The sequence below is a fragment of the Hippocampus comes genome, unplaced genomic scaffold, assembly GCF_001891065.2.
Source record: "Hippocampus comes isolate QL1 unplaced genomic scaffold, H_comes_QL1_v1.1 scaffold307, whole genome shotgun sequence".
NCBI classification, from domain to species: Eukaryota; Metazoa; Chordata; class Actinopteri; order Syngnathiformes; family Syngnathidae; genus Hippocampus; species Hippocampus comes.
This window is the reverse complement of record NW_017805337.1, coordinates 192,344-202,459: the sequence shown is the minus strand read 5'-3', so window position 1 is coordinate 202,459 and position 10,116 is coordinate 192,344. Positions and strand designations below refer to the sequence as shown.

General features: G+C 53.5%; 3 protein-coding genes across 7 annotated transcripts in view; 2 read left to right on the top strand and 1 right to left on the bottom strand.

Annotated features, from left to right (window-relative positions):
- The window catches only part of trappc8 (trafficking protein particle complex subunit 8), a 24,226-nt gene extending 22,683 nt beyond the window's left edge, over positions 1–1,543 (top strand). For all 5 annotated transcript variants that reach the window (XM_019871756.1, XM_019871753.1, XM_019871754.1 and 2 more), the window contains 3 exons: positions 259–398; positions 471–560; positions 715–1,543. In XM_019871756.1, the coding sequence (XP_019727315.1) occupies positions 259–398; positions 471–560; positions 715–970 (486 nt within the window). In that variant the 3' untranslated portion in view covers positions 971–1,543. The remainder of the gene's footprint in view (positions 1–258; positions 399–470; positions 561–714) is intronic.
- Positions 1,544–2,680: 1,137 nt separating this feature from the next.
- LOC109516968 (alpha-2-HS-glycoprotein-like) lies at positions 2,681–4,334 on the bottom strand. The gene is made up of 7 exons (XM_019871815.1): positions 3,951–4,334; positions 3,762–3,872; positions 3,603–3,687; positions 3,340–3,509; positions 3,137–3,253; positions 2,930–3,010; positions 2,681–2,856 (listed from the first exon to the last, which is right to left on the bottom strand). The coding sequence occupies exons 1-7, from the start codon at positions 4,155–4,157 to the stop codon at positions 2,713–2,715; spliced, it is 915 nt and encodes a 304-aa protein (XP_019727374.1). The 5' UTR covers positions 4,158–4,334; the 3' UTR covers positions 2,681–2,712.
- A 128-nt stretch (positions 4,335–4,462) lies between these two features.
- sass6 (SAS-6 centriolar assembly protein) lies at positions 4,463–9,570 on the top strand. Its single transcript, XM_019871814.1, has 15 exons — positions 4,463–4,724; positions 5,129–5,189; positions 5,860–5,939; positions 6,032–6,136; positions 6,646–6,814; positions 7,008–7,085; positions 7,291–7,410; positions 7,487–7,678; positions 7,771–7,965; positions 8,029–8,118; positions 8,458–8,637; positions 8,807–8,888; positions 8,960–9,054; positions 9,148–9,274; positions 9,403–9,570. Exons 1-15 carry the CDS (start codon positions 4,489–4,491, stop codon positions 9,456–9,458), a joined length of 1,866 nt encoding a protein of 621 aa, XP_019727373.1. The 5' UTR covers positions 4,463–4,488; the 3' UTR covers positions 9,459–9,570.
- The last annotated feature ends 546 nt before the right edge of the window (positions 9,571–10,116 follow it).

The following is a 10,116-nucleotide window of genomic DNA, read 5'->3' as shown; positions in this document are numbered from 1 at the left end:
CCCCCCTTTCTCTCTATGACAATTCAGTGCGAGCTGCTTGTCAGTGTTCTCTTCAAACAAAATCTAGCAACAAACCATTTTGTGCATGAGTGCCACTTGAGGTGATCTGCCTGCTTCTGCCCTCTGCACCTTTACGAGTTTGAGCCTAGCGGGTCGGGCTTGCTTTTTGCTTCCTGCCGTGACCCTGATGCCGCAGTCGGTCTTTCAATGGAGTGATGTCACACACGCTCACGTCTCGTGTTGCTGTTGTGTTGTCAGGAAGCTCAGGAGATGGTTCTACTCAAGTTCAAGTCGGACCCGCCTCCTGCCGCCGTGTTGCCGGCCACCCAACTGTCACGACTCATCAAGAGTAACCTGCACTACTCGGAGACATATGCGCACAACTTCACGCGCGACAGGTTGCACGCATGGATAATGCGGACGAGTGCAGCTGTACATTTTTTTACTTATTTGTTTATTTATTTTTGTAGTGTTTGTGTGGTTCCTGTTTCTTTGGTTTTGTCCAACTGCTACTGGACTGATGTGGACGTCACCGTAGACCTCAGGCACAAAACCAGCAGGTGCGTGCGTGCGCTCGTCTGCCTGTCAACTTTGGGTTTTGGGTCTTTGCCTGCTCGCTCACATATTCACGGGCACGCACAAGTACACTCACAAACAGACAAGAACGTGCAGGCTAATCTTTCTCTCCTCTGCATTTTTTCCCCTCTTTTATAGTTCAGAGTGGAGCGAGTGCGCATGTAGCTTCGCTTGGGTGGGCCAGACTCGCTACCGGCTGTCGCTTTGTCCCCGTCAGACACGTCACCTTGAGCTGCGAGCCTGCTTCCTCGCTCCCGGCGTCTACAACATCAACACGCACGGCGTGTGCGCCGCGCCCGCCCCACGTCAAGACGGCGACAGCGCCACCCAGGCAGAGGTGGCGCAGCACAGCGCCGGACCGGCGCTTATCGTCATCGCCGACAGCGGCCAGTGACTGCCGTGGCGCACGCCACAAAGACAAAAGAAGAAGAGACCAACATGACGGAAGCGGCAGGGAAGGAACGATGACTTCCTGGATGTTCATCAGGAGCTTCTTAGTTTACAAGAAACCGCAAACTGCAGCACCCGCGTGTATGTGTGTGTACAGTCTGATGTGTGCGTGTATAATGATGTGTGCCTGGCTGCATTTGACTGTGGATGAATGTGTGTGCCAGAGGCGCCACCAGAGAGCAGCATCAGAAGTCCCATCAGGTCTCCTCAAGGTGCATTCGACTTCCTGCTCGCATCTTGGAAGTTGGAGGGTGAAGAAAACCGTCAAGAAAATGCATCCGCGGCATGTCTTAAGTGTTTGACACTCCCAAATGGATCCTGCAGTCATGTGGTCAGCGCTCGTGTCCGAGCGTGGCAAACTCTGAAAGAATGCGCAGAGGGAGTTGGCGATCAGCTCTGTTTTTTAGAAGTCCCCGACACGGTGTGACAACACCACCTTCCGTGCTTATCCTGTACGATATTTATAACACATATCATGTACATAGAAAATAAATCCCAACTAATTCTCCACTGACAATCTGCTTCATGTTTTGAGAGGAAGGCCGAATGAAACTCTTTAAACCTACACGTGATGACAAAATCAGGAGGGGGAGATGTGCGCCACCAACCACGGACATAAATGTGGGCTAACGATCGTCCCGTCGCGGGTGAAATCAAAGGGCAGCCATAATTTTGCCAAATGCTCTAATACATGAAAGGGGCTGACATGCTCAATAAGATGAGCACTGATGTGAGTTAATTATGAACCTTTCACATTTTAATATATATATATATTAATGTGCCAGACAGCCAGGCTTGTCGCGACCTTCGCGCTGTCCTCGCTGCATGTGACCGAAGAAGGCAAAGATTGAGGCGCCACCAAGCCGGGAAGATCCAAAGCGCAACACAGCACAACAGCCAACAGGTGAGCGGCCGTCTTGAACAGAACACGTCAGTCTAAAGCTCGGGCGCGGGCCTTCAGCAGGCTGAGGAGCTCGGCGACCAATCGCAGAGGACGACCAATTGACACCTGGCTGCCAATTAGCGCTGAGCCGGCTTTCAATCGGTCACCATGGCGACGCCTCTTTCGCCTCAGCTGAGCCAAGGAAATGAACGGGCTCTGATTAGGAAAAAGAACCTTCTCTGAGTGAAACTTTTTGTGTAAAGACAGCGTCAAGGTCTACTTTGATTATTTCCAGAAGTAAATAACAGAAAATAGCCCAAATTGGAAAATAACCCGTGCCCCCTCTTAATGAATTGTCTTTAAAACTTAAAAAAAAATTCTAACCCTGAAAGGGATCCAAAACATAATGAAATGCCTTTTGACAAGTTTAGAAAAACATTTTTTGAAAAAAATTCTTTGCAAAGTGTAATTCACAAATTCAAAGGGGGAAATGAAATTTGACATACTTGGGGGGGCTTTAAAAGCATATTGCCAGGGGGGGGAAAAAATTTAAATAAAAATCAGGTGGCAAACGCAGCACACTTCCTGGCACACTCCGCTTATACCTAAATTAACCTGGAGTTTGAAACACGCTCAGCCCCATGCAGAGTGGAAAAATAAGGGTGGAGCTGGTCAGGAAATAGTTGTCCAACCTCAAATTGAGTTAGTGTAATGCGTGACACCCCCCCCCCCCCCCCCCAAAAAAAAAAAAAAGAAGAAAACACCACAGGATGAGCAGCATGAAGTTTTTATTTCCGCAGGAGTCACTTGAGCGGGAAGGGACAAATGTGGTGGAGGGACGGCTCGGGACTCTTCAGCCTGTCCTTGCAAACGCAAGCTTCCGGACTTTGGTGGAACAGCGGCCTGCAAACGGGCTCCGGCTCGTCAGCTGGGAGGGACTCTGAATTCTGCGGAGACCCGAGAGGAACGGTGAGGCTCTCCGCCGCCTAAACGGGCGCGGTGCTTTGGCTGCAGACTTACCTTGGGCGGGTACGTTTCGCACTCGAGTTCTCCCACTTGTCTGTGGGAATTGTAATAGGAGGTTCGGCAGTAGACGTGATACTTTGAGGAGAAAGGAAAAAAATTAAGCCGGGTCAAGAGTCAATTGCCAGAAAGCCGTCAAGCGTGGCAAAACTTAAGCAACCCCTGTGGAAGAAAGAGCCAGTCAAGCAGCAAGTTGCAACTCACAGCTCGGTCGGGGCAGCGAGGCGTACAGGCGGCGAAAGTGGCCGAGGCCTCTCGGGGACACATGGTCTCCACCAGGGCGAACTTGAGCTGGGTGATGGTGCCGATGGTGACCACGTTCTGTCACAGGAGACCAAGCGAGTGAGCGTTCAGAAGGACGGCGGATGCCAGGCGGCAATCCAAACAAACACTCAAAGGATCTTCACCGCGCTCGTGAGCTGAGCCACTTCCAGCAAGGCGAAGTAATTTGGCCGCTCGCTCTCCCGGTTGAACTTGAGCACCGCCTCCCGCACGGCACCGACGCCCGTCGGGTCATCCAGAGGCAACAGCTTGGGGCATGACGGGCAAATCAGCAGCAGCTCCTCGTCGGACGGCTCTGCAAACAAGGCGGCGCCCGAGTTTCGCCGTCAGCTCTCGCCACAATAAAGCATTTCACAGGCAAGCACTAAAGCAGCGGGGCTCTCACGACCTGGTCGGGTGGTGCATTCGTGGCGGGTGACTTTGGCCGCGCCCCACATGACCCAAAACTCCACGCTGCAGATGGCCACCGCGCCCTGAGCCACCAAAAAAACAACACGGTTAGCACATCACAGACAGAAGCGACCGGCAGGACCTAAAGGACGCTCACCCGCTCATTCTGCCGCCACATCTCGCACTGGGCCTCGGGTTTGGGGTTGCTGAAGTGACATTTGGTCTGCAGCAGCTTCACGTTGACGTCAATATGGCAACCTCCCGAGACCTGCGTGGGCAGAGCCGCCAGACGAGCCCATCTCAATCATCTCCCAAGGAGCGGCTCGGCCGGCCCCGACTTGCTCACCTGCTGGTATTTGCTGCTCTGCACCTCGTGCAGCCGGAACTTGAAGCCGTGCTTGTGGTGTCGGTTGACGTGCCGGACGGCCATGCCGGCCGCCGCCTTCACGCTGTGCTCGCCGCACGTGACCGAAGAAGGCAAAGATTGAGGCGCCACCAAGCCGGGAAGAGCCAAAGCGCACCACAGCGCAGCAGCCAATAGACGAGCCGCCATTCTGACCAGTGTTGAAGGGTTGCAAATTGAACGCAGCACGCTTCAAACCTCCCGCACGGGCTTTAAAGCAGGCTGAGGCACTCCGGCGACCAATGGCAGAGGAGCACGAACGGCTGACACCTGGCTGCTCATTAGCGCTGGGCTGGCTTTCAATCAGTCACCATGGCATGCCTCTTTTGCCTTTGATCAGATATATTTTTGAGGAGAAAAAAATATTCAAAAGAATGACAACTCACCCAACACGTGCCATTCCTCAAAGGCGCACGTAAACATCATTTTTCAATATTCAGCCCGACAACAGCGAGTGCTCAGCTGGCAAGAAAGAGGACGAATGCTCCGTGATTCACTCCCAAGGAGTTCGCCACCAACAACGTGGCGCACCTGCGGGTCTCTCCTTAGGGGGGCGATCACGTGTACTTTGCCGACAGACCGCCGAGGAAGCGGCGCGACGAAAAAGAAAATCTCACCAACGAAGAAGAAATACGATCCGTTTGGGCGCTTCACCATGGAGGTGATTTTCAACGAAGTTCTCAAAGTCGTCATTAAATGTCGACACTGCGATGAAAGGTACGCGGCAAGTGTGACTCCAGACTAGACGTGACTCAACACGCTGAAGTGATCAAGTTCCGATTTCAGTTTGCCATCAAAAGCCCTTTGCTGTGCCTGATTTGGGAATGAAATCTTTGAGCTGGAAGCTCATTGCCAATTGAATTGATTCGTAAATTTGTCTTGATTGAAGGGATACGAAATACTAACTAAGCCGAACCGATTCTGATAGTGTTGTGTTCGAAGTCGGATTTATGCCATTCGGATTGGCCCGGTTGCGACTTGATAGCCTTCAAGGCGAATGAGGACAACAAAGACAGCTGATTTCGATCAATTGTTGTTCCGGTTCACCACAACACATTTTGACCGCCAGCGAACGTCTTCAATGTTTTATCTGTATGATGACGTATGTTTTTATTTTACAGAAAAGAACACATCCGCGTCACGATCGAGCTTGATTCGAGCGCTGGTGCCGTCCGCAAACGAGTGAGTATGGCATACGGCTTTTTTTTTTTTTTTTGTCCCTTGCAGTTTCCTGTCTTCACTCCTTCGATTTTCTGTGTCGCCTCGCCAGTATTGATTCTCCTCTGCCTATTCTTGCCGAACCCAGAGAAACTGTCACTTGCACTCTGCCGCTGTCTCCAAAGGAGCGTTCTCAAACATCACTTTGCGGGGAAATAGATGAAGACTCCAAACTCGCACAGCTCACTTCATAAAATGAATCACGATTTGTTTTTCAGAATCAATGAATTGTTTCGAGACCCGGTTTGATTTAGAAGGATGGAAATCCTTGCACTTTCATCCCCTCAACCGTGAAGATTGTCAGCTTCCCGTGGCCCTCCGTGAAGGCAGAGCTTGTGTTTTTCAAAATAAGACCTTTGCGACTTACAGACTTTCAAACAACTGTCACAAAAACTCTCGTCCTCCGTCCCAAAATGGGCGTCCGGACAGACGGACCCTTTGGGTCCAGGGACGGATTGCCCATCTCTGCTCCCGGGCATTCATTATCTGTCATCGTCTCTGTGCTCTGCGGGAGTAATGATCACTGGAGATGAGTTGGGGACCTTCTCCGCCTCTTCTTCCCGGAGACAGGCTGAGTCACTTTGACGGGAGGTGTCAATCAAGCGATTTGAAATCCATTTTCTTTGCTCTTCAGGATCTTCTGGTGAGACTAACCAATGACGCCGATCCCCATTTTCTCTTTAGCCTCGCAATATCTGAGGAAGACTTCCAAAGGTTTGTTGAAGAAGTATAATTTTCTGTGTCCGTGTAGGCTTTTTTTTTTTTCAAGCTTTTTTTTTTTTTTTTTTGGGTCATCTTGCATGTAGTTTGAAAGTCCAGCAGTCGCTACTGATTGAATTCACGTCGTTCCCCGAGATGCTGACGCAGCTTCTTCGTCAATGTCAATCGGAGCAGAATTGCAGCCATCCCAGGTACTGCGCCGTCCTCCTCCTCCTCCCGATGTCAACATGGATCACTTGCATTTTCTCAAACGCAATACGACATGTTTTGTCATCACGAAACACTACCCGTGTTGTTGGTGTTTCAAATGAGCCCCCTCCCCTTCTCAAAAAAAAAGCCAAAGAATGTGTGCTGTAACGTTTAAGAACAGCTTTTCTGTTCCTTTGACCCGTCGCACGATTGTAATGCTCAAGTAAACTTTCTTCAGTTTGTCTTCATTTTAAGACACAAACGACGGTGTCGAGTTTCAACAGTCACACGATTCGTATCAAACCACAAGTGGCTGTAATCATACGTGGAACGGCTTCAATGGTTTCTTTGTTAGCCAAGCGCAACATCGGCGGTCGCTGTTCCTTTAAGGAAAGCGCCGGCCGAAAACGGCACGCCGTCTCTCTTTGCGGCATGGCAGGCGGCTAACCGAGCCGACGGCATTTACGCGGCGGCGGCTTTCTGTTGTTTGGTTGTCTCTTGTGCCCCGCAGGTTCCAGCTGCTGCTGTCGTGTGACTCGCCGTCACTGGATGGCCCGGCCCAGCTGAACGTGATGGAAAGCAGCTCCTTCAAGCACCTCAACCAGCTCTCTCTGCAGCTGGCGCAGGCCTCGGACAAGCACGTCAAGGACTACCTGGCCGCCTGTCTGGCCTCTCTCAAGGTGAGCCAATGCCAAAAGAGCCCACTGGAGCCGGGCCAGGTTTCAGCGGGGAATCAGATGGGCGGGCACGCTCGCGCCGAGATCGGCTCACGTGCGTCCGCGCTCGTTTTTGTATTTTCATCTTTCAAATTCATCACGTGGGAAGCACTTGACCAGTGACTTCATCACGTGCAAAAAGCCTGTTGCCTTTCAGGCCGACAAAGAAGCGCTGGAGGTCAAACTGCAAACGACCGAAGATGATCTGACCAAGCGGCTCCACAATGCTGAGCAGGTTCGTCGCTTTCCCTCACTATTCAAAGCGGAAAACGCACCAAACTCCGGCGATCGATGGACCGCTCATCGACTATCAAACCATTCGATGGCTGTCCGTAATACCTGAGCCATGGTCTTTGTTCGGCGCCGCCGCTAATGGCTCGACGGTCTCGCCGACCAAGAAAGAGTTTTGAGTCCCGTCCCCCGTTGCGATGTCTTACCAGGCGCTGTCGGAAAAGAGCACCGAGATGGAGCGTCTGCGTTCAGAATGGACTCTTCAGAGCAGCTCTCTTTCCAGCCGACACGCCGACGAATTGCGGTCCGAGCGGGAGAGGGCGGCCGAGGTGAGGCCCCCGCACCCCGAACGACCCGATGTTGCCGATGTCCGAGTGACGACGGCGCGGCGGCGACGTGTCCCAGTTGCAGGAGCGCCTGCGACAGGAGACGCAGCAAGTCCGCCGAGATCTGGAAAGCGCTCACCAGCGCAGCAGCCAGCAGATGCAGAGCCGCCTGGCGCAACTGGAGACCTCCTGCGGGGAGCTCGGCGACAGGAATTTCAAAAACGAGGCCGCCCTCCGGGACCTCAAATCCAAGCTGGCGGGCGCCGAGGAGGTACGTCGACCAATAGCGGCACCGGGGTTCCTTGACGTGGTGTTCCAGCTCCGGAGACCGCGGCAAAAAAAAGTGTGCTCCGCGTGACGCAGGAGTGCCGGCGCTTGGAGCAGCAGGTTGGCTCGCTGCGGCGCGACAAGGACTCTGCGGACGCCGAGCTGCACGCCAAGGAGCGGCTGGCCGAGCAGCTGCGGGCGCGCATGGCCGCCCTGCAGCAGGAAGTCGAAGACAAGGAGTGGAAGATGAGTCGAACGCAGGAAGCGCTGACGGCGGCGCAGCAGCAGCAGGTTTGTGGCGGCCCGCTCGGACGCCGGCGGGCCGCGTCACGCCGCCCTCTCTTTATTCTGCAGGGATCCCTCAGGAAGAGCGCCGACGGCAAAGAAGCTCAGCTGCGACAACTTGAAGCCCAGGTGGAGTTTTTGGAAGCAGATGTCAAAAAGGTTGGTGTCCCCCCCCCCCCCTTTTCTTCTTGACAGTCCCGACAAGAAATGCGCTTGGCCGCGTGAGGTAACCGGTGAGGTGGTTGTAAATGTTGGCCCGTCACGCGAGAGCGCCGCGTCATCTTGGATCGAGTGGATTCAGAGCTCCATCTGGTGGACAAATGGCGCAACGTCAGGAACTCCCAATGACTTGAGTGCAAGCCGAGAAGAATTCTCATGAAAAGAAAAGGGCCGATGTCAGATGAATCGACGGGGCCCGATCTAACGGTGTCGCGATTAAGATGTGAAGAGGCTTTGAAAGCTGCTGCCCGTTGACGTGACGTCTGGCGGCGTTGTCAGGGCAACGAGATCATCAAGAAGTTCCAGCGCGAGCTGCAAGTTCAGCAGGACAAGAACAAAGACAAGAGCGCCGTGCTGGTGGCGCAGGAGAAGATTGTGCGCGACACCTCGGCCAAGCTGGAGCGAGCCCACCAGGAAGCGCAGGATGCCCGCCGGCAGCTCGACGACAAGGACCGACAGGTGAGCGGCACGCGCCGAAGGATGGCGGGCGCGTGGCTGCGCGCGGGCTTTTTACTGGCACTCTTGTTCACGGGCCCGTTTCCTCTCGTGTCATGAATGGGCGTCGGTGTGGATTTTTGTGTTTGATTTTGTGTTTTGGTCCATCTGCGCGTGGGTTTTTGACGGTCAGATCGCAAGTCTGAAGGAGCAGCTGGAGTCGAGCGTGAAGCAGCTGTCCGACACCAAGGAGGTGTTGCAGAACAACAAGACAGGTGAGGAGCGTCCGTCTCGTCCCAACCGCGCGGTCGCGTGACTCGGCGCGTGTCGCGCTTGTCGTCGTCAGTGATCGGCTGGCTGAACAAGCAGCTGGACGAGAAGCGGCTGCACGAGAATTTTCCGGAGCCGTCGGAAAACGCCCCGATGTCCCTGGGCCCCCGAGTAAGCCAGAGCGTCGCCGCCGCCGTCTTTGTCGACGGCGCGTACCGGACTGAGCGCCCGACGCCTTTTGTTCTTTTCTTTGCCCCCCCGCAGGCACACTTTTCTCCGCACGCGACCGCGAGCAGACCGAACGACTTTGCCGGCGGACTGGATGCCAGATACTTTAAGAGAGACGACGGCATCCCCGTCTACGGTCTCGCCGGCGCTCTCATTCCCAGAGGTGACTTCACACAATCGCAACGCAACACGCCGTCCCAAGCGCACGACGATGTGAGACACGTGTAGAACATAATCGACTGCGTCGCCCCATCCCGTGTGGATGGGCCGATTCCTCTCTTTCCTCGTCAGAGTTGCCGCCGCCACGCAGCAAAGCTCCCGTGGCTTCAGCCTACTTTCCCAGTTGAAACGCACGCACGCACACTGTCGACGTTTTTGTTTGCACGCCTGCGTTCTGGTTGTTGATTGTTCATTTGTTGTTGTACCTCTCAGTTCCTTAAATAAATCATTCCCACTTTGTTGGAATTGTTTTCGTCAGATTCATGTGGGAGGACGCGAGAGTCTTTGCGATCGAGGGCTCGATCAATAAATCGCGCTTTGCCAAAATGGAGTCGAATTTGCACACAAACACAGTGACGAGCGGCCACGCTAATCACGGGCCGAGGTCAAGTGGCTTTCAGGCCGCCGCTTAGTCGTGGTCGCGGGTCTTGCCCGGCTTGTCTGAAATTGCAGTTTGGAATGAAGAGCGGATGAGCAGCGTCAAGGTGAAGCCTTTCACTGTGGCATTTTCTCCGCTTTTTAGTCAGGACCCCGTGATCCGCTGCTGATAACGAATGATCAGAAAAGGTTCAAGACATTTTTTTTCCCTTGAGCACATTGCTGTGCGATATCTGGCAAAATACTCTCAAATGGCTGCCGGACAGTCAGTTAAAATCTTTGTAACGTATTTGACAAGGGAAGGGAACGAGTTAGCTGCTGTTAGCACCTTTTGGCCTTGGTGGAGGTCTCTCGTCTTTTTTTTTTTTTTTTTTGTTTTTTGAAATGGAGAGGGAATGGGCACCCGCG